The sequence below is a fragment of the Archocentrus centrarchus genome, chromosome 7 (assembly GCF_007364275.1).
Source record: "Archocentrus centrarchus isolate MPI-CPG fArcCen1 chromosome 7, fArcCen1, whole genome shotgun sequence".
NCBI classification, from domain to species: Eukaryota; Metazoa; Chordata; class Actinopteri; order Cichliformes; family Cichlidae; genus Archocentrus; species Archocentrus centrarchus.
This window is the reverse complement of record NC_044352.1, coordinates 4,843,236-4,867,619: the sequence shown is the minus strand read 5'-3', so window position 1 is coordinate 4,867,619 and position 24,384 is coordinate 4,843,236. Positions and strand designations below refer to the sequence as shown.

The 24,384-nt window shown below is 41.9% G+C and overlaps 1 protein-coding gene across 1 annotated transcript in view; it reads left to right on the top strand.

Annotated features, from left to right (window-relative positions):
* LOC115782878 (membrane-associated guanylate kinase, WW and PDZ domain-containing protein 3-like) overlaps positions 1–24,135 on the top strand; it is a 48,355-nt gene extending 24,220 nt beyond the window's left edge. The window contains exons 17-21 of the mRNA XM_030733374.1: positions 12,416–12,610; positions 13,709–13,785; positions 14,575–14,721; positions 16,051–16,189; positions 18,933–24,135. Coding sequence (XP_030589234.1) covers positions 12,416–12,610; positions 13,709–13,785; positions 14,575–14,721; positions 16,051–16,189; positions 18,933–19,738 — 1,364 coding nt within the window. The 3' untranslated portion in view covers positions 19,739–24,135. The remainder of the gene's footprint in view (positions 1–12,415; positions 12,611–13,708; positions 13,786–14,574; positions 14,722–16,050; positions 16,190–18,932) is intronic.
* Positions 24,136–24,384: the final 249 nt, after the last annotated feature.

Below are 24,384 nucleotides of genomic sequence, written 5' to 3'. Positions count from 1 at the left end.
TGTCTATTTCCAGCTGTGGCTTACTGTTCAAGCAGACCCAAAATAGTGTATATATATATATATATATATATATATATATATATATATATATATATATATATATATATATATATATATATATATAATATGCAGCCCTCTACTTACTATATTTTAATAGGGAAATTTGTAGTCTCTTGCCCCAGATCTGATAACCACTTTACATGTTTTTACACACAGCGCAGAGTTTTACTTCTTACAGTTTGTTTAAAGATTCAGGCTTGCCTGAAGGCTCTGCAGTGTTACACTCTCAGCTGAACCGCTGCTGTTCCAGAGTCAAACTCACAACTCTATTTTTGGAATTTTGGAAGTTTGGAAGTTTTGTAAGCTACAACTTGTGCCCTCAGTAAAATCATACACCCATCAGCTGGCTGCAGCAATAGACTGTATATGAAATATAGACAATAACATTTAGAAAAGGTCAAAGTGAAGCCAAAGAGGAGGCGCCTCAAACCCGTGTTCTTTCAAATGGCCAGCAGGGGGCAATTTCTTCTGACTGCAAAAAGAAGCCAGATTGTAGAGAATTTTATGAGGAAAAGGCTCCTAAGATAGCTTCACTGAGTACTTTTCTAATAAATTTATGGTCTCAATTGCTAATTTCGAGACATGCTGAAAACAAAATTATGATAAATTTATCCATTATGGTCCCATTTAGAGTAAAAAAGGACAAATAAAGCAGGATATGCTGTAGGTGGACCATGGGTGTGCAGTATCGCTGAGTTTTTTTAGTCATATCTGCCATCTTCACTCATTTGGCTTCAATACACAAAGATTGCAATAGCGGAAACTCCTGGCCCCAAGAGGACCTCATTAACCAACATGTGATGTCACTGTGTCCAGCTTCATTTTTGGCTGCAAACAACCAGCAACTACCTAAAAGAACAGAGAATAAAACAGAGTAAACATAAGACTAAAGAATGATGAGCATTATGTTCATTTATTCATATTAGATTTGTGCATTTATATTTAAAAATGGACCTGTTATACGGCTCAGCCAGCTCCTGCATGTTGACGCTTTTCTGTCCCATCCCAGTCACGCTATGAACAGCAAAATTGACTCCCATCTTGCAGGATTCCCACGGGAATGCCGTGACTCACAGGATTTCTGAAAAAATGTCAGCCTCTGCTCCCGAGGCAGCCGCGTGTCGAATGTGAAAGCCTCTGTTCGTGCTTTAGCATTGGGGATGGGAAATGTTAAACTTTCTATTAATAGCAGCTTTAATCCATAATTCAGCAGAATTATGAGCTGAGTTGTGTGTGTTTGACAAACTGGAGTGCAGGTGACTTCAAGCTTATTGGACTGTGAAATTGGACAGACACACACATTTGTCTTTCAGCACTTGCGAGGACTCCCCCTTACGTGATGCATTAGCATGCCTCTTGTCCTGAACCTAATCCTGACTCTCACCTGTACTCTGGCAGTCCTCTGAAGCTCTGTCCCAGACTCAGCATCCTCACAATGAGACATGTCCTTGTGTATTTATCCATTCACCCATAAAAAAGTCCCACAGCATAATAACACTCCAGATATTAGTAGTCAGACTTTATCTGCTGACAAAATCTATTTAGATTTTTATCGTACTTTTATGGTACAGTGTAATGTTATTGTTATCAGTCTACAGTGTTAGTTAATTTGCTTGATAATGCTAATTAGCATGCTAATTTGATGAGAGAGGGTGGGGGTTGTCCGAAGAGTACGAAAACAGGCGGTACGAGTGCTGTGTGTATCCTGGCTTTCCGGGGGAAAATCACCAGAAAAAGTCGCTAAATTAGTCACTTTTTGGAAGAAAAAAAAGTCACTGCGGGGGTCTGAAAAGTTGCTGACTCTTGTGACAATGTTGCTGAGTTGGCAACACTGAGCTCCTGGGACTTTATGTCTAATAGCTTGAAACTGTCATTTGTGCTCCCCTTTTCCTTTTCTTCCCCCTCACTTTCACACTGGTTGCCATTTTGCTTTCTGTAGCTTGGCGAGATCAAGCGTGAACATTGTGAACAAAACTCCGGTGGTAGATCGCAAATTGCGATGAAATCATACCATGGTGCAGTTACCTAGCGAGAAAAAACAAATCAATCAGATCTGCAAAGCATTCTGATATCGATCAACCGCGGGTTCGAACCCCGGTCACTACTGCAAACATCCTGCTGTGAGACTGAAATGCACAAAATCTCTGCCTTAAAAATCTTGACGTAAAGATATTTTAATTAACAGTGAACTAATCAGACAATAAAAATAAAAATGACAGCTGTGATGAACCTCAGGACTGTGAGTTAAAGCTGGATGAAAGCTCATCTATCTGAAGTGTATAAAAGTGCACATTATAATTTGCCATTTCATGGTCTGTCTCATGAGTCGTGGCAACAAAAATTAACCAGAACTTAACAGTTTATTAACCAAAATCAATAGATTCTAAAGTTTGTCTGAAACAAAGTCTAATTATAAGTGCTACTGCTGTTGAACCACATGCATGAATGCACACAGCTTTCTTACTTTTGGGATGCTCATATGGCTCCTCCTGCAGATGGTGGGCCCACAGGAGGGTGGGTCCATGTTGCTTTGTAGGGCTGGGCCATATAGGCTGGCTTTATATGTGTGCAGGTGAGCCTTCTGAGGGATGAGTTTGGGTGGATGACAGAAAAAACAATGACTGGACGGTGCCAGCGAACTGCGGTGCACATAAGGTGGTTTGGGCACCTGACTGCGACACCTTCTGGGTGCCTCATGGGTGAGGATTCTCAGCCGGATTCTCCTACTGGGCGGAGACCCCGGGGCAGACCCAGGACATGCTGGAGAGACTGCATCTCTCAGCTGGCTTGGAAACACCTTGGTGTCCTTTTAGAAGAGCTGAAGGAGGTGGCTGGGGAGAGTGAGGTCTGGGCGTGTCTGCTTAGACCTGATAGATAACCTGGATAGAAAAATGGGTAAACAGATGAATGAATGTAGTCGTTTCTGGTGAATTTTATTAGTCTGACCTGTTAACAGACTGTTTTAAGACACAGTAAAGTGTTTATACACATTTCAGTTTGCAGTAGATGTGAATTTGTAGAGCAAAGTGAATGGGGGGGAAGAACTCAGCAGACAAAAGAAATTAAGTTTGAGTTTTTTTGGAGAGCTCTTTGCGTGCTTCCCCAGCAGCTAAAGGCATGCAGCTGTGTCTCCTGGGCTTGTTTTTCACCCTAGCAGATCTAGGGCTGGTTTAGTGCCAGTGCCTCGTCTTAAATACAGTTATTCATGTTTTGACAGCCGAAGAACATCTCTTATCCAAGAAAAAAGTTCCAGTGTAGCTGGTCTAGAATCAGGAGCTGCTTACGTCAGGGATGGAGGATTAGCATGACTAAATAAGACTTTGTGAGTGCCAGGAGGAAAAAAGTTATTTTTTTTCCCCCCAACCAGAAATGTCAGCTGGTGACAGTAAAACATCAAATGGCAGAGAAAATGTGATAAATATCATCTGCCAACTGCCTCCTTCTGAGATAGCTTCCAGAATGACCCAGTGCTTTAACACAGGAATATGCAGCGATGTGTTAATATGGCTTTATTGCAGGTCTCTAGCCTATTAGAAAAGCAGACATTTGCAAGTTGTATCAACTCTAGTAGCAGATAAAGCACCTGGGTTCATGCTGGTGGGCAGGAGGTATGTGTGCTGTTGGTGGAAACGTGGAAACGGTCTCGTGATCAGGATTTGTTCTGTGTGCAGGAACAGGAGCGTCTGTGAGGCTCCTCCTTTTTTTTTTTTTTCGTTTGATGAGTCTGTGCGGGCAGCATACGAACATGAGCAAATCATTATTTTTACATGGTAGCTCTTCTGTGCCATACAACAGCAAACTGAACGTGCTTGGTTCAGATTTGTCCTGTTTAGTTGGTCTCTAATGTATTGCATTAAAAAGGATTAATGTTTAGTTACTTTGAGGAGATGTCAAGCTGAAGTTTTCCTCAACAGGTTAATATTTCATTGGTTTTCTTTGTGCGGCACATCTGGAGTCAGAACTGCTCCAGCAAATCTTCTTAAACATGATTCATAGAGTCAGACCCAGAGAGGCCTCACGCACAATGAGAGGGAGAAGGAAATGTCCAGAAGTACATGTTAGCATGAAGATCAATGCAAAGAAAATTACAGGTGAAATAGTTTTGAGCAGATAAACAGAAGAGCATAAGCATCCTCATATGACACTTTAGTTTAGACACATCCATTATATAATTGATGTACTTTACCCTTGATTTTTTTATTTTTAGTTTCTTTAATAATTTAAGTTCTTGTAGTTTGGGTTTCCCCCTGTACGCCTGCACTAAAACAAAAGACTTGTTTGACGTGTCTGACTAAAAATAAGGTTGGTTTTTCACTTTTTTACATTATTATAATTTTTTTTTTGACATTGTCACAAAGAAGTAAACTTATCTGGCTCCTGTGTCAGGCCTGCAATTCTTATTTAAGTTAGTGGGTATCATTTTTTGTCATTTTCACATTAATTATCCTCAGAGAGAGGAGCCTTTAAAAGACAGGAAGCTACAGTTAAATTTATAATATGCACAAATACACAATTTCTGTAGTTTTGCACCACTGCAGTGGATTTTACACCAAACAGTTAAGATGTGAGTGCAGACTTTAAGCTTTAAGTTACGGGTTTCACAAACATTTTGCATTAAATACTCAGGAATTGCAAACATTTTTATGCATAGTCCTCCATTTTCAGAGGCTTAAAAATAGTTAGACAAGTTACTATAAATATTAATGTTTCTTATACTTGAACGGAGTCAATGTCTGCCTGAAGTCTAGGACCCGCAGACATCATTAAATGATGTGTTTCCTCTCCTGAGACTCTCTGCCGGGCTTTTACCGCAGCCACCTTCTGGCTGCTTGTTTGTGGGTCTGTCTGCCTTCAGTTTTGTGTTTAATAACTGAAAAGCTGCTCTGTTCTGTTCAGGTGACTGATATGGACATTGAAGAATATCCCATTTCATTGCCTTAAAAAACTCTTGGGTTGCTTTTGCAGTTTGCTTTGGGTCATTATCCATCTGCACTGTGAAGCTCTGTCTGCAGCATGTGTCTGAATCTGAGCAGAGAGCGCAGCCCTGCACACTTCAGACTTCACCGTGCTGCTTCTATCAGCAGTCACGTGATTAATAAACACTAGTGACCCAGTTCCACCGGTGACAACGAGACGCCTACTGTACTTCCTCGGGAGTGTTCGTGACCTGGTTAGATGTTGTAAATGGAAAGAATTCTGTGCTCATCTGTGGCCTTTCAGGCCTTGGTGTTCCTGAGCTGCCCAGTTTATTCCTTCTTTTTAAGAATGAACCAGACCTTTCATTTGGCCACTCATAAATTTTTGCTGTCTTTTTGTCTGCTTCATTTGTCACTAAATAACAAGGAAACCTGACCATGAAACTACTTGTCAATCAATTAACTTTGAGCCTCTGAAAATGGGGGGAAAATTATGGGCTTACCCGCACCTGTGAGACCAGACTGCTGTCTTCCTGTAACTACTGGATGCATGAAGGCAAAGTCAGGAGGACAGATCTGTGCACAGAAACACAAAAGATTTGAAGTGACTGTTTGATATCAGTTTGGGGGTTTTCCTCATCACTCTCTGCCTTCAGCTGTCAGTCTGGATATTATCACAGTTCTCCTCCTCTCCTTCACAGAAACATATTTTTCTCTGCGCAGCCTCGAGTTGCCTCCTCCACAGACCGAACATAACGATCTCAGCACTTTCTTATCGGCTCACATTCGCCCTCCTACGCTGTGTGTTTAAACAGCGTTAAACACACACTCTTTGCCTCTTTGATAATTTAGAGCTTCCTAAAGTGACTTTACAGGAGCAGCTGGGATTTTTTTCCCCCTGCTTCACTCCATTCTCCTTGAATCCTGTTTGCATCACAGTCCTGCTGAGTGCAGGTCAGTTTATTTGTTCAGACTGTGCTTCTGAGCTACAGGTCCTCCACAGCAGTTCCTGAACAGCACACAAAACCTTTCATGTAGGTTTTCTCATGTCAGGGCGGCCTCTGTTTAATTAGCGTTTAGCTTTATTTGAAGTAGATTTTGCTTTGTGGTCATTTTCATATCTGTGTGGCTGCTTTTTGTTGCTTTATGGTCATTTTTTTCATTTCTTTGAAGTCATTTTTCATCTTTTTATGGTTGGTTTAAGTCATTTTGCAAATCTTTGTGCTCATTTTTCTCTCTTTGTAGTCGTTTTTCACCTCTTCATGACCGGTTTTGTTGCTTTTTTATAATGCCGTGTTCATTTTGCATATCTTTGCGCTCATTTTGTGGTCACGTCATAATTTTCATCTCTTTGTTGTCGGTTTGTGTCACTTCCTCATTTTTTTCTTTTGCTGCTTCATGTTTTTGCACCTCATAAGTCAGTCGGTTTTCACCGTTTTGTGTTACATACCACTAACAGCTGCTGTCATTGTTAAGCTGGGTCAGGTGAGCAGGTTTCTGCATTCATGTGATCTCGCTGCCTTTCAGCTGCTCCGTGTTTTATCTGTTAGACTTTACAACCTGAAACTCTGCACACAATCAGAGGCTGGGACTCGGTGGTGGTTTCGGGGTCATCGGTCCGTCTGTCTGCTGGTCATGTGACCGCGCGGTCTGTTCGTGCGGAAGCGGTTTTTGTTTTTCATTTGTCTTGTTTCCATTTTCTTTGTTCTCAGCCATACAATGATTAGTGTCTCTGAGCCAGAAAATCTTTCTGAGAATTTCTCCCCCTGCTCCTCCCGCCCAGAGGTTTCCACACCGGCTTGGATCAAGTGTGTGTGTTTATCTTGTAAATCTGTCTTTGTGAGGACACTGTGTCAACATTTCCTCTGGTCCTCGCTTTAAAACAGACCTTTAAAATGATATTTAAGGTTTTAGACTGAGCTTTTTGTAGGTTTAGGATGTGTGTTATAATACAGAGGCATATTTCTGTACATTGTGGGGGCCTGAAAAGGCGCATAATTTAATGCTAAATCTTAAATCTTTGGTTTAAGAGTAGGTTAACTTCTGGTCAGTGTGAGTCTCCACAAATGAATTTAAATAGTAAAAATATCCCCTAAAGTGATGGAAACAAGATTGAAATTGTGCATTTGAACTTGGCAGAGTCTGTTATAAAAACGAACTCCCACAAATGTTTTTCTCTCACTTTAGTGATTAAAAAGAGAAAAAAAATGAGTTCATAGAGGGATCGAGCTGAGATTAACTGGTTCTAAACAAGATTTAGAACTGGGGCAAAGGTCAACGGTGATTAACAAAAGTTTTCTAGAATCAACCCCAGAGTGCGTCCACTGTGATAATTTAAAATAAAAACTCATTTCTGATCTGCTTTTTAGGACAGCAGCAGGAAATCATCATTTCTTTGAAACTGGAGGAAAATATTTTACTTCAGTCAGGAGCACAAAAACCACAGGATGATTGCCATTTCCATCTGCAGTAATTTATATTTAGTAGTATGGATCTATCTGTATTTGTATTTCCTTATTTATTTATTTATTTTTGTGTTTATAGTATCTTATTGTGTCTCTGTACAATAGCTTGCTGCTACTACATTTAGAATCAGAATCAGAAGGTTTTTATTGCCATATGGGTGAACAGGTTCACAGCATTAGGAAATTGCTGCGGTACTTCGTGCTTACAGAAAAAACAAATAAGCAGAGGTGGCAAAAGTACTGACATTCTGTACTTAAGTAGAAGTACAAGTACTTATGTTAAAAAATACTTTAGTAAAAGTCGAAGTACTGGTTCAACTTCTCTACTTAAGTAAAAGTAAAATAGTACAGGCTCTGAAATGTACTCAAAGTAAGAAAGTAAAAGTAGTTCTTTGGAGGATGTTTCTACCTGCTATTTTTGTGTAAAAAAAACCGAACCTCATTATATATTATTGTAATAACATAAAATAATATTACATGAGAATACAAATGTTATTCCAATCTAAATTTTAATTCTAATGAATGCACTCAGCTTGAAACTGTTATGGAGGACACAAACTGTTAAAGGGAATTTAAACACAGCTCTGTTCTCTGTGTCCTCCATAGTAGAGGGTGACTGTGCCTCCACCTAAACACAGACATGAGGATACTCAGGGGTTACAGTGGGATTCAGAAGGTGGAGGAACCCTAAGATCAGCTGTAGTGGCTCTGCATGGGGAGAAGAACCACAGCTTTCTATTGTGAGCTGCAGTAAATGATGTTGGTGTGCAGGCTGTGATTAGCTGACCTGCTGCTGCTGCTCTGAGGTTTACTGCTCTGTGTGGATGAACTGAACTCACAAAGATGTAACCCAGTATTTCACAGCTATCTGAGCTGATCTCCATCCCCTACACTGACAGCATACAGTGAATGAATCTCAGCATCAGCAGCTTTGATTCAAACTCATCTCTGCTGCACTGATGTAACCTGTAACTCTGACCATGAACACAAACACTGTGCTCCAGTCCAACACAGAGCTTTACTGTAAATACAGTACAACAAGCTAACCTATTTATTACACACTAAACTGCAGTATTTTCATACAATCTTTGAATTACACAAAGTCAGCATCCTTCAGTTTGTTTTCCAGTCCTTACCTTTAATTCTAACCTCTCTTCTTCCTCTCCTGTCCTCTTTCTCCATCTCTGAGTGAACTTCTCTCTCTTTGCTCTCCCTGAAATACAGCAGCTCTTCTTTTAGCTAGCAGACACACTGTGTGACAAACTGCACACACTTTGTGTGTTTGCTGATATTTGTTGAGCATTTAGAAACGTTGCATTTACCTACCACACGTTACACCCTTCATGCTCGCTTCTCTTCAGTAGCGCTAGCTAAGCTGTTTATGTGCCGCGAGCATAACTTACGGACTCGGTCCGGCCCGATTATAGCGCTATAAATGATACATTAATTATATGGGTTTGTGTATTTAATCCCTTTGTACGAGATCAGCCCCGATGATGGAGGATACACCAGTACGATTGTCTCTTATATGTTATTATTCCTCCGTTTAGGCTCAGATCGTTTTATGTTTGACGGCGCACTGACCGGAAATGCAAACTTCTCTCTGACGTTAAAAAGTAACGAGTCTGTTTGAAAATGTAAGAAGTAGAAAGTACCGATACTTGTGTAAAAATGTAGGGAGTAAAAGTAAAAAGTAGTCAGAAAAATAAATACTTAAGTAAAGTACAGATACCTGAAAAATCTACTTAAGTACAGTAACGAAGTATTTGTACTTCGTTACTTCCCACCTCTGCAAATAAGTATAAAAACTATAAGACAATATACAAGTATACAAATTGCAAATATACAGAGATATTAGAGCTATAACTATAACACAATATTACAAAATTACAAAATTTACAGTGCAGAGACTAATTAAAAGATAAAAGAATGTAAACTATATTCCACTAATATGTACATCAGTGCAATCAGACAGGTGCATAGACATAGGGTCATCAGCGTTTGTGGAGGGTGGTGGTAACAGTCTTAGGGTTATTGTTCATGAGTCCAACAGCAGAGGGGAAGAAACTGTTCTTATGGCGGGAGGTTCTGGTCCGTATGGACCGTAGCCTCCTGCCTGAGGGGAGAGGGTCAAAAAGTCTGTGCCCAGGGTGAGAGTGGTCGGCTGTGATCCGACCTGCACGCCCCAGTGTCCTGGAGGTGTACAGGTCCTGGAGAGATGGGAGGTTACAGCCAATCACCTTCTCAGCAGAGTGCACAACGCGCTGTAGTCTCTGTTTGTCCCTAGTGGTGGCTCCAGCGTACCACACAGTGATGGAGGAGGTGAGGATGGACTCAATGATGGCAGTATAGAACTGCACCATGGTCCTTGCTGGCAAGTTGAATTTCTTCAACTGCCGCAGGAAGTACATCCTCTGCTGGGCCTTTTTGACAACAGAGGTGATGGTGGGCTCCCACTTGAGGTCCTGGGTGATGGTAGTTCCCAGGAAGCGAAAAGAGTCCACTGTGGTGATGGGGGTGTCAGTCAGGATGATGGAGGGTAGAGGGGCTGTGTGCTTCCTAAAGTCCACTATAATCTCCACTGTCTTCTGGGCGTTCAGTACCAGGTTATTGTGGCTGCACCAGGACACCAGACGTTTGACCTCCATCCTGTAGGCCGACTCGTCCCCGTCTGAGATGAGTCCAATGAGAGTCATGTCGTCTGCAAACTTAATAAGCTTGACAGACTGGTGGTCAGAGGTGCAGCAGTTGGTATACAGGGAGAAGAGCAGAGGAGAGAGGACACAGCCCTGAGGAGTGCCAGTGCTGATGGTCCGGGAGTCCGAGACATTCTTCCCCAGCCTCACGTGCTGCTTCCTGTTCATCAGGAAGTCAATGATCCACCTGCAGATGGGATCTGGCACGTTCATCTGGGACAGCTTGTCTTGGAGGAGATCAGGGATGATGGTGTTGAAGGCAGAGCTGAAGTCCACAAACAGGATCCTGGCGTAGGTTCCCTGGGAGTCCAGATGCTGTAGGATGAAGTGCAGAGTCAGGTTGATGGCGTCGTCCACAGACCTGTTGGCTCTGTAGGCAAACTGCAGGGGGTCCAGAAGGGGGGCTGTGAGGGACTTGAGGTGGGACAGCACCAGACGCTCAAATGACTTCATGACCACAGAAGTCAGTGCCACAGGTCTGTAGTCATTTAGTCCAGTGATCCTTGGCTTCTTGGGGACAGGAACAATGGTAGCGGTTTTAAAGCAGACAGGCACGTGGCAAGCCTCCGGTGAGGAGTTGAAGATGTTCCCCATTGTGGGACAAATAAAGGGATTTCTCTTCTATTCTACAACATATATGACATAATTCAGAAACTGTGTGAGGAGGTGGGTTACAAAGTGTGTTGCATATGTGCAGCAATTTTAGAAAGGTTAAAGCAGCTCAGAGATTGCATCCTTTAGGACATTTGCCAATTGAATTAATAGAAAGATATCAACTGACTTCAGTTTGATTCCATTTTCTATTTTATCACAGTTTAGGGGAAATATTCAATTCAGTTCAATTCAAATTAATTTATATAGCGCCAAATCACAACAAACAGTCACCTCAAGGCACTTTATATTGTAAGGTAAAGACCCTACAATAATTACAGAGAAAACCCAACAGCTAGAGACCAGGTTGGGGCTGAGGGGAGAGAGACAGGACAAAAGATATGCTGTGGAAGAGAGACAGAGATTAATAATAATTAATGATTAAATGCAGAGTGGGGTATAAACAGAGTAAAAGAGGTGAATGAAAACAAACACTTAGTGCATCATGGGAATCCCCCAGCAGCCTAGCCCTATAGCAGCATAACTAAAGGAGGGTTCAGGGTCACCTGATCCAGCCCTAACTATAAGCTTGATCAAAAAGGAAAGTTTTAAGCCTAATCTTAAAAATAGAGAGGGTGTCTGTCTCCTGAATCCAAGCTGGAAGCTGGTTCCACAGAAGAGGGGCCTGAAAGCTTAAGGCTCTGCCTCCCATTCTACTCTGAAGTATCTGAGGAACCACAAGTAAGCCAGCAGTCTGAGAGTGAAGTGCTCTGTTGGGGGTGATATGGTACTATGAGGTCTTAATGTGTATTTTCTCACCAAATGAACTCATATTTTTATACAGCCTTATTGACCACTAAAAACACTTCGCACTATAAGCCACGTTTACCCTTTCTTTTCTTTTTTTAAAAACCACATACAGTATTCACGCAGCACTTAATTCATTGTACTTAATCTACCTTGTAGCACCACCTGCAGCCAATTTGGACTCACCACCTCTTTCTGCTTTGACCAGGAGCATGTCTGGTCTGTATATGTTTTAGCAGGTGGATAGGGCCACTTTAATCGAGTGCAACATTAGTCTTAGTACAGTGTAACAAGATTACACTGTAGGCAGCTGCCACATTTGTGATAACATGGTTAAAGACACCTCAAAGGTTGGTCTGTCTACCCTCAGCACCATGTTCCTGTGACGAGGTGTTTAGGTATCACATTGTAGGTATCAAACCTGCCCTTTGGGTGCCATACGTAAGTGAAAACTGTGAAAACCACTCTCTGCGAGTCTTTGCTTCTACTCTGTGCTGACAGACAACAGTCATGTGACCATCAGAGGTCACACCAACACCCTGCAGGTGGCGGTAATGCGGTTGGACTGTGGGTCTTTCTGCTCCTTCATTTAGCTGCACCAGCTGGTAGTTCAGCCAAGCAGACTGAACAGGCCTCAATTATTAAAACTGAAGAACATGTATTATTACACAGCGGCGAGGAGAGAGGAAAGAATACACAGTCTCATATTTCTCAGTAAATCCTGTCCTAATGCATCACTGTACTTGTTGGCAAAATATTTGGGTGGTTTCAGTGTTGTTTTTTTTTAATGATCCGAATTCTTCACCCTGTACCAAAAATATGATGATTTGACTGAGTGATGTCTGACCATATGACCTCCCTCTTTCCCTCCTTTCTCCAGCCCCCTCCCTGATGTCTCACCGGTTCGTGACAGTGCGTCGTGGCAGCCCGGCGGCTCGCAGTGGGCAGATCCAGCCCGGAGACCAGCTGGATGCGGTCGAGGGCCGGCCAGTCGCAGGTCTGCAGCACCGAGACCTGGCCCAGATCCTGAGGAGAGCCGGGAACACGCTGAGACTGAGCATCACTCCTCGACACCGTATGAAAAAACACAAATACACTGAAAACATTTGTGAGAACGTTCAGCTTTAATTTGAGGTGCATTTTTAAATAGTACCTCCATTTTCACAGGCTCAAAAGTAATGTGACAAACTAATGTGATTATATTATTCTTGGACAGCACAAATTAGAGTTAAAAAAAATAACCCTTATTTCCTCACGTTGGTCCATGCTGCAGCTCCTCAGTACATCCTGTCTGAAACAAGCTGTTTTCCTTTGTCTTTAAGCCAGCTTTCTTCTGATTGGTTATCCCAGCAGGTGGGACTGAGGTTTGTGCCTGAGATGACCACGTTAAGGATATCTGCAGCATCTTCCATAAAGCAGCTGAAAGGATTACTTGTACATACACTGACCTCAGTGTCGAAGCTTTAGCGTCCATGATTGGAACAGTAATTATAAGACAGATAATAAAGAAGAAAGATAATAGGTCCCATTTAATGTGTCATGAAATAATGAGGTAACAGACCCCACCTGAAACTCTCATTATTGAGAGTTAACTCTAATTATTGTTGAGTGTGTGAAAGTGGAGGGTTCATGCTTTAAATAATTTTCTTACACCCTGGACGTGGAATATTTTGCAGAGCGATCCAAAGCATCATAGCTGCAGCCTGTGCTTCGTTATAGTTGCCTCTGTATTATGTCTGCATTATACTAGTCAGACACTAAAATACTGCATCTACAGACTGATGCAGTATTTTTCCTTGGAATAATATTGCATCAGCCTTTAATATCTCTGCCTCTCCCCCTATGGCAGCTAAGATAGGCTCCAGCTCCCCCCGCAACCCTGAATTGGATAAGCAGTTACGAAAGTGGATGGATGGATGGCAGAATGTTTTTCTTAAACTGCTTAAATTAAAGCTGAAAATTTACACTTCAATCATATCCATCCATTCTCTTCCCGGTTATCCATTCATATCTTGATTGCTTAATTTTGAAATATGCTGCTGTGGTGGTAATATAGAGTCAAAGTTACCAAAAAAAAGAAAAACATCCTTGAGCTTGTGATTAAGGACGCACTTTTCTTCCCATCTCATCTCCTTCCTCATTTTCTCTTCCTTTTCTTCTTTTGCCCTCCCAGATTCCTCTTCTCTGCCTGAAGGCGCAGATCTAGACATTGATGGCCGGATGATGAAAGGACCCAGAGGGAGGTCAAAGGTTGGTTTACATTTTTTGCAGCTGTTCTCTCAGTGTCAGTGCACAGCATTATCAGAATATCAGTAGTCACTGCATTATTGCTAGTAGTATTACTGTAATTGGAGGATGTCATCTTAAACCTCTTTGTCGTCACCCCCGCCGGGCAGGCGGGTGGCATGGACACCCAACTTTCAACCATGCCGTAGGTGTATTTACTCAGGAAGGATATCATATATGCTTCTCATACTGACAGTCTCTGACACTCCTGATTCTTAGTGAGACATTTGTTTTTGAATTTCTGTGGTGGATAAAGTCACCGAGGCTCATATGCACCCCATTAAGATCTACTGAGACCTGTAATTATGTGTTCAGTAAGTTGCACTTCCAGGGGATTTGTGCCACCTAAATGGTCTACTGCCAGGAGACTGAGGGGGAGCTCTGACAGCTGCCAGCATTTTTCACACATGCACTGCAGCTCTGAACTTGTCTTTACATCAGGTTCGTGTGAGCACACAAGTGGCCAACACAGGTTAGCAGGCTAGCTGCTTGGTGCATTCTGTCGCATCCAGCACACCCTACTGAGGCAGCACCCCCACCTAAACCACAGACTGTTTCCAGTTGTGCAAAAATGAGACCAGCAGACTGTTTCCTACTGTGTGCTACATGCTGCAGGGAAAACTGTGAAAGTAATCCCAGCCTGATTTACCCCAAACTTTCCAAAGTTCATGTTGGAAAACAGCTTTAGTGTAAGATGGTAATTAGAGGTAGTACTGTTTAGTATCAGCAGTATTTTCTTTCTGTGTCCATCAGGAGGAGTCAAAATTCTACAGTGTGGACCTGGAACGAGGGCCTACGGGTTTTGGTTTTTCTCTGAGAGGAGGCAGTGAGTACAACATGGGACTGTATGTTCTGGGGCTCATGGATGGGGGACCAGCTCAGCGCAGCAGTAAGATACAGGTACATGTATACTCACACTGTACACTGTTTTTACATCCTCATATACACGTGCAAAATCCTATTTATTAATTTTAAATGCGGTTTCAGACTAAGGGCTCTCCTGAAGTCTATCTCATCACTTCCTGCAGCTGTTTCACAATAAAAGCCTCTTAGTGAGGAGAAGTGATTCTTGCTTTTATTGTTAAAGGGCTCAAAATCAGCTCACACATTTTAATGTCTGGTGTGAACACAGAGACCAAATTTTCTCTCTCTGGATTTTCCCACTAACTGTCCGATTAATAGATGACCCCTTCTACCTCCTGAGCTGGAGGAGAAAAGCCTCCCCAGTGTTATGGTGTTGGTGCTGTGAGGATCTTTGGAGACATTCTAATATAAAACCCTGAGATCAGTCATAACTGGTACCATTAAAGCACACTACACTGCTGAGCCAAAACACTGGTCTCACAGAGGAAGTGATCATTGCTGGGTATCAGGTAGGGACAGTCCCCAGCAGTGAGGTCTCACCTCAGTGGTCTGGAGACAATTTTGAGGGAGTCTGACAAGCTTCCAGGGACTTAAAGGATCTGCTGCCAATTCATGGCAATCAAATCCCACTGGGACGCTCAGAAGTCTGTGGAGTCCAGGTCTTGGAGTTGGCGTGATCAATATATGATCTGGTCTACGTACCTTATATAAACTGAACTTTGGACACAGTGGATTAGCAGGAAATGCAGCAGAGACTTTTCCACTCAGACAAACATCACTCAGGATCTCCTTCACTTAGATTTGATGTGATATTAAACCATCTGCAATATTTAGAACTTCACTTTGTGTCTGCAGCTCTGAGACTCTGAGCATCAAACATTCAACATCGCATCTGCTCACATCATTCTGCCCCTAATCTTTTAAATTATTCCACAAAAAAAAAAAACTTCACAAAATGTTCTACAGCAAGTGTAGCGCCCTCCAGAGGCTGAGACAGCCAAGATGATACGAGCAGTCAAAATCCCGATGAGAACTTGTGTGTTCTCAGAGGACCCGAATGTGTCACGTTTGTCCTGACGGGGGCGCCAGACCGCAGATGGCCTCAGTCAACTGCAAGTGAACACGAGAAAAAATACTTTAGATCTAAGAAGTAAAGTATTGGGTTGAAAATGGTAATAATGATCTTATCTGTAACTGTCTGACCTCTCCGATGTCTGATTGCTGAAATGAAAACTGTCAGTGTCAGTTTGATTACACACATCTGCACAAAGAAAGTGACGTTCTTTTCAAACCTGATGATTGTACATGTTGCCGCAGACAGAGGATGTGTGTTAGTGCCTGACAAGGTGTGACCGTGTGTTGCAGGTGTCCGACCAGCTGGTGGAGATAAATGGAGACAGTACAGCGGGAATGACTCACAGTCAGGCCGTGGAGCAGATCAGAAGAGGAGGACATCGAATCCACCTCATCCTCAAGAAGGGAAACGGCTACGTGCCCGACTACGGTGAGACTTTACAGGACTGACTTCAGCTCTGTTATGCCTGTCGCAGACTTTCTCTCTGCCAAGACTTCAGTTTCTCTCATTTAAGTTAATCTTGATCCTGTCTGGATTCTTTTTAATCTTTTAATCAAAACGGCACACAGTGAAGTTTGAGCCCAAAGCATCAGTGGATCACCGAGTCCCTCTGGGCACGTGTCCACGGGCGCTCTCATTATCCATCTACAGCTTACAATCAGCAAGATTAATAATAATCCTCCTAACAAATATACAGATAAGCCAACAGCACTGAAAATGACCTGCACTCTTCTTCAGGGACTCAGTTGCTCTGCAAGGCAGGAGAGGCTGAGGAAACAGCTGGGAAGGATTAAAAGAGGCTCAGATGCTAACACACACAAACCCACAGTGACAGAAACAGAACAATACTTCAGCAAAGTGCTGAAATCTGTAAAAACTGCTTCTTCTGTGTGAGTTTAAATGTGAGAAGAGCATCACCTGCAGTCTTTTTTTTATCAGAGGGGTGACAGCCAAAGTTCTTCACAGACTTCTGTCTGCAAACAGAATAAAAAACTATTTGATTAGAAGGATTTTAGTTTCTTGCAGACTCTCAGTGTGGCTCCATAGTGTAGCGGTTTACACACTTGCCTAACTACCAAAGGATTTCTGTTTCGATCGCGGGAAGAGGCACAAATCCCTTTGGGGTTGTGTCAGGAAGGACATCCAGAGTAAAAAAAAAAGAAAAAAAGGTCGGGCATGCGGCGCTACCTGCTGTGAATAAATGCTACTCATAACTCAAACAAACTGAAAAGAACAGCAGCAGTTCAGTTATAATGAGCTGAAAGCTCAGGCTTCTGACTGCTCTAAACACTCAGTTTCATACAGTTTTTTTCTATTTCATCAAAAAATAGGATATCCCTCCTAATATGGTCATCTCAGGTACTTAAGGTTTTCTGAAAGAGTTAAAACAGCTTGTTTCAGGCAGAGGATGAACTGCAGCCCACTGTAAAATAAATAAGGATTATTTTGAACTAAGAGGCATGCAGAGCTACTCTAGTAGAGTCCAAGAATATAAATATGGAGAGAACTGAGATGAATAAGTTAACAAAGATTCACTCCACTGACCTCTGACCTGCTTCCTCAGCCTGCTTCTCTCACTGTTTGACTTAACTCTTCTTTTCCTCTCCTTCCTCCTGTTTTTCCTCCTCCTCCTCAGTGGAGCTCTCCAGCCTCTCTCTCTGTATGACCAACTCGAAACAGGGGGAGCCCTGCTTCTACGTGATCGGACGCACTGAAAACTCGCGGTCGGTAACTCCGTGTTTTCCTCTCAGCTTTTATTTCCCTCACTTTCACTCCATCCTTCCTTCATCTTCACCTTTTCATCAGCAGCCTTTAACTGCAGTCTTAATTGCAGCACTTCAGTCACATGTGAATCAGAGAACTGTATTGAGTATTGATTAATAACAAAAAAAATGTAATTGCAAACTGTAATGTAACTGTAAATGTCTTCCATAAAATGCCTTTTTTAATTAGACTGTATAGCTATATGTGTATTATAAATTCCTTTATAGGAATGTTTATGTATATTAAAACTAATCTAGGGAACATGAAGAAATGGAAACTTTAATAGATTATTTAGGCTACATGGATTTTTTTAACTACATGCTGATTATACAGTATAAATATGTAATTAACATGTTAAAAATTTAATATTATGTGAGGCTGCGTATTTTAACTGTTATCATTGGCTGTTTGTTTAATAGTAATGATGGGAATTTCAAGGAAAAATATGATTCAATTTTCACCGAGACCCGTCCGATTATTCTTAGAAATCGACCCACCACCCCCACCTCACCTGCCTTTGAGTGGCTGCACGCAGTGCTGTGATAGGCTGGCATCACCTGGCAGAGACTGGACCTAACCTCTGAATGTTTTGATGGCTGTAGTCATGCTTGGCTTTGCATGTAAATCATCTGATTCCACAGCACCCCACAAATGGGTCCAGTACCTGTTTGTTAGTAAAGCAATCTTTGATTTTATTGGGTTTTATTCATGGTGGTCACTTATAGCTACATTAGCACCACCTTCTGGCAGTAGTAGCACATGACATCCTACCAGGTGCCAGTAAAAACCAGACTGGCTTCATGGTGTAGTTGTTAAAACATTTGTGTTACATGCAGAAAATCCCCAGTGTGAGGCGGAGAGGTGACCCAAACCCAGCTTCAGGGGGTCACGGCCTGCAGTACTCACTCCTGGTCAGCATTTGTTATAAACTCTGTGCCAAATCAGCATGCAGACCCCTTGGAAAATAAGGGAGCAGCTGAAGGTACCTAGTCACAGTTTTAAAAAGCCACTGTCACCCATTGGTGTCTAGACTCAACAACTTGACATGTCACCTTGTTGTTGTTGTTTATTTAGATGCAGAGCGAAGGGGAATGCCAAGTTATGAGCTAATGTTAGCAAGCAGATTCAGGTACCTGCTAATTATTGTTTACCAGAACTGGAGCACAAATAGTAATGTTTGTATTTTCATACTTTGACCACATGCTCAGGGGCAAAGGAAGTGGCCCTAGAAGCTTTTATGGGTCAAGAAGAGGGCATAGGGCACAGGATGTGCTCTCCGTGTGTCCTTTGGTCATTTTGGAAATTTGGAAACAAAAAATTATTTGTAAAATAAAAATGCAATTCAGTAATAACCACAATAATTACATGCAGATATTAAGACAATATGCTGTCTCTGTTTTTCCATCAGGCCCTGAGGAAGGAGCTCTCTCCCCCTCCTCCTCTTCACATACTGAGGAGCAGGATATGAATATGGTAACCATGACAACTGCCTCTCTCAGCCGGCAAATGAAAAGAGGAAGTGGTACAGGAGAAGGAAGTGGTACAGGAGAAGGAGAGAGGAGGAGCAGGAGAGAGAGAGAAACCAAACGAAAAACAGGAGGAGGAGGGTTAGGGCCTCCTGATCTGGACCTAGACCTAGTGGAGGAAGAAGCACGGGTACTGGAGAGGAGACAGCAAGAGGAGGAGGAGGAAGAGGAGGAGAGAAAGAGAAGAAGTCAGACTGTCAGGCAGAAGAAGCGGGATGACCTGAGGGAGCAGGGGAGAAGGAGCAGGAGCTTACCCAGGAGTGATGCTCGACCCAGGGACTCGCCTCTGCTGGAGGAGAGGGTGAAGGAGTCCAGAAGAAGAGGGGGAGAGAGGGAAAGGGGGGAGGAGAGAGACAACAGCACCAACCGCCGTGCAAAGCATGCTGGGAGCTCTGCTTCATCTCAGAAGGCAGCGTTCTCTTTCCTCATGCCGCTGGACGATGACAACAGTGACAGACGTCTCTCTGACAGCGAATCAGCAGCCAGTTTTTCAGAGTTGAGCCTATCAGCGGCAAGCATCGCCACTGCAGGCTTGAGGGAGGAGTCTGATTGGGGGAGAGATGAGTTGGGATGGCAAGAGGGGGACACCCCGGGCCCTTGGCTGAAGCCGAGCCCGCAGAAACTGACGCAGGTTCTGACGGGCAGTCGGCTCCGTGGGCGAGAACTAGTGGGCGGGCTCTCTCTCTGATTGGCCAGCAGTGTGGACATCCTCCTTTTTTATTCACTGATTTTTTTTTTTCTTTCATTGGCTACTTAACAAGGGCTTTTTTGATTGGCCTGCTGGAGAAGACCCGCCTCCTCCTGTGTCTAACTGGATGACCGCAGACAATTATGTTTCTAACTGGACGATGAGAAGCAAACAGAAAAAGGTTTCTGATTGGCTGGTGGGTGGTTTTCAAGGCCTCCGTGACATAACAGCTGCACACAGAGCCACCTGCCGATCCAACACCTTTAATATTACCCATCATGCCTCAGTATATCCTGAGACCTGTATCATGAAGCTATATCAGGCTGCCGTCGCCTATCAGACAATTTCACTTATTTTCTCATCATCTCGGGATTCCGTTTTATTTCTACTCGATTCAAGTAACGTCCTAATACGGGTTAGGGTTAGATTACAGTGATTGAAACATGAACCAAATCACTTGAGCTGCCTGTGGACAGCTGAGCCCTTTGTGATACAGGCTCCTGGTCTGCAGACCTGATGTGACATTTGAGTGTGAAACATCACGTCTGCGTTTCATGGCTTCATCACAGTCACCTTCACGCGCATCCTCCCGACTTCAAACTCGTATGCAAACGACACCCGAACCGAACAACAGCGCTGTTTCGTGATTCTCTCTGTGTAATCTGAGCATGTGAATATGACTGGAATGATTTTTTTATTTTTATAAAGCTGAACATGTAATGACATAATTATTACTATGATATTAGAGATTAAATAGATCCGGAGATGATTTGATTTGCCTGCTTGCTTGTAAAAACGAAAGGAAAATAACCTGATGATATAACAGAGCCATACACACAAAAACACACACACATACAGATGTCAGGTCCAGCTGTGGTCCTGTTGGCTGTCAGTGACCATAACATCACCATGGCAACATGACCTGTCTCTATAGCGACAGCCACGGAGGAGCAGGACGACCTGCAGCTTTGGATCATAACAAGTGCCTCGTTTTGTTTCAGCCTTCGTCCTGCAGACTGTCGCCTCGCCGAAGCTGCAGGCAGACACACGCCGCCACTTCCTGCAACTCAACGCCAAGACCTTTCAGACACCAAAATATCCCATCATGCAACAACCAACACCAAGTTTAACGCGTTTGAGATGTATTTGGGTTAACCAAAATGACGCCTCATCTCATCTGAATGTGTCTTTGTTCAAGGTTCAACATTTGGGCTGCATCTAATTATTTTCAGGATTGATTATAAGATGTCAGAAAATAGTCAAAACAGCCTTTTGTAACTCGTATAGCCCCTCGATACATCTTCAGATGTCTTTTGTGAGCTTTCTTTTTTGAAGGATGTTTAATTTACCACCAAGTACAACAAACCAAAGCAGTAAATCCCGACCCCGGAGCAGCAGAAACATCAATGTGACCATTTCATCTTATTTACTGACTAATTTTACAGCTCTGTTTAAAACAGGGAAATTTTACATGTGCAGGATTTCAGCCAGACTTAATCTGTAATCTGTAAAATCTCAAAGTACCAATTAAAATTGGTACTTTTCGGTTCCATCAGTTTGTTATGTTCCAATTTGGTGCCATTTATTACAATGAACAAGCATCACATCCTCAGATTAATGAAGTTTGAGCCCCTCACCTACTAATTTTAATAAGTAAGCTTAATAATGCAAATTAACATTACAGAAAAGGTAAAAAAGATTTGTTTGTTTCTCACAGGTCAGAATTTGCTGCTCGTCTTTGTCATACTTCATATCAAATATCTGCAGTCTGAAGACATTTCTCAAGGTTGTAGAAATAATTGGCCCCAATTTCTGTCACTTTATACAAATCAGTGAGAAGCAACAATGCAGCCCCGTGTTTCACGTTTGGGTTGAGGATTAGTGTGCACTGCAGAGATGTAAATACATGAACAGATAAAACCAAAACACTCATGTGTACACGATAATATCCAGTGCAGTGATGTTAGACGGTCAGCTGCACCGACACAAACCCGCCTGACGTTCAGAGAAATTCAAGCTGAGTATTATAAACAATCATGCGCCTGCTTTTACCACCGTCTGCATATCTTACACTGTTAGACTTTTTTTTTTAACTGTTCACATAGCAGTATTTTTAAGCCACAGTTATATTTTTTATTTTTACTAATTATTTATGAGAGATGACTTTATCTAAAAAACTAATTTCATTAACAGTACGGTAAGGCACGTTAATTTTGCTCCTTTTTGGGGACCTATTCTGCCTTCCCTAATGTTTCATATCAAACATGACCAAAGTGAAAATGACAGAAACGTGTCACATAATCCACGGAAGCCAACCAATCAGGCTTGAGACAACATCGCAGCGCAAAAGCAACGAGTGCTTCCGAAAGCTGGCCAATCACAAGAAAGGGCGGCCTTAAAGAGACGGTTTGTTTCAGACAGAAAATAAACCGAGGGGCTGCATAAAGGTTTTTGTTTTTAAAAATTATGAATCATGATAAGCTACTTTAGTGGAAACGAACAGAATAGGTCTCCTTTCAGAATCACACCTAAGAAATGTACATTTTTAAAAAAATATAAGATTATACGATGGAAAAATAAACTGGTCGCTGCTCTCTGTGGTACAGCACAGAACAGTGACTCTGTTTTCAAACATGAAATCTGTTGTCATTAATCAGCTGATCTACAGTGTGTGCTGACACTGACGATTATGAGCTTAACTTGATGTCATTGGTTATCTCATCCAAAGAGTGTTTATGAGATGAAGAAGCTCCACTCTGTAACAAAGCTGTGAATGAGCTGATTGTTTAGGTGAATGATTGAAAACAATTAATTTTCCAAGTAAAAATTGAGGGAAAAACCTTCAGTGTTGAGGCTCCAAAAGGAAGTTTGTAGTTTTTTGAAATGGAATATTTTGGATTGTTGCTTGAACAAAAGATATTTTAACCCTTTATAGGGTCGTTGAAATACTTTGAAATTCAAAATTATATATCAAATCACGTATAAAACCGAGATCAGTGAAGTTACCGTGTTTGGTTCTTTGTAACTGGTAAAAAACAAAAACATATATGCTAAACGTGCATTTTAAAGCATTATAACAGAGTCATTACAACATACACATTATAACTTTAAACAACATTATGCCATTTCTTCATGACATTCTCCACATTCTTCTTTAACCTCACTGAGGTGCCAGATCACATATAAACGTGCCCCATAGAGGGTTAAAAACATGACAATGAGCTGAGCGATGTTATTTCATGTTTAATCGTCTAAACTATTAATCCAAAACATTATTTGGCAATCAGTAATAAAAAGAATTATGAGTTTTTTTTCCAATAAATCCAAGTAAGATTTCATCCAGCTGGTTGTGTTTGAGGACTCTTCCTCCAGTTAAACTTGATATCAGATCAATATTTGAACTGATCAGATTGACAGCTTTGAATATGTAGCTTGAAGCATAAACAAAGTGCATATATTAGATTTAGAAGCATCTGCTCTGTTTCAAAGATTGACATGAACTTTTCTCTGCAGCAGCTGCTTCCTTCTGATTTCTCTTTTTTTAAGCTAAATAACCTGGAAAAAAAAACTATTGATGGTTTTAAACTCATGAGAAACAATAAATTTAAAATGTTGATTTCAAATTCACATTAATGGGTCATTGCTGTTAGCTATACAGCAGCAGCACTTAAACATATTTCACATATTTGTAACTCACACATCAGGCCTTATTTTGGGTTCAAAGCTCTTTCACATGGAAACATAGAAATATGTTGGGTTAACCCTTTATAGTCTCTGTTCCCTCTCTGTGAGAACCACATGGATTTCTCCCAGGCAATCAGCAAAAATCAGGCTACGTTACAGATAAACCAAAGGTAGCTTACATGGTAACTTCACTGACCTTGATTTGCATCTTGAAAATGAAAAAAAAAAAATTCACAAAAGTAAAACATTTTTAATTTCCCAGTATTTAAATGCGTGTCCTGTGAAGAGTTAATTTACGTGTCAGTAAATACTCAGGATTAAGAGCCTCAACAACAACAATCAACAGTAGAACGGTTCACCTCAAAAATCAGCTGTGCAGGTTTGTTTCCTCTGGCCTGTCGTGCTGAATATCCTTCCAGATTGTTTTGTTGTGAGTTGCCCAGCTGTGCAGTTTCATACAGGAGCTATTTTCTCTCTACTAAAATAGATACTGTATCACTGTGCGGAAGGAAGAATGGCTCTGCCCATTACATTCAAGAGAGGTTTATCCTCAAACATATTTCCAGCTCAAATCAAAAACAATCTGCATCACCACAGACCAGAGAAGAACTGTGCACATTTAATGCTGAGGTGAATTTCCTCTTTGATGTGCTAAAAAATTATTGTGTGAGGTTAAAATAAATAAGAATAAATAAATAAACATTTCATCCATCTATCCATTACATTTCTTTCATCATTTTGCTGTTGTTTCAATGTGCCATCCACACTCTTAGCAGTTAAACTACAAATCCTACGAACCCCTGGGCTACCCTTTACCCCCACCCTTCTGCTTCCTGTCTTTTAGGGCATTGGGATCTTTGTCTTCTATGCATTTTCTAAGACTGCGCCCCAGTGATCGATTCCCTGATTAGTGTGATCAGGACCTAATCAGAGGATCGTCCGGACTCTAATGATTCTAACAA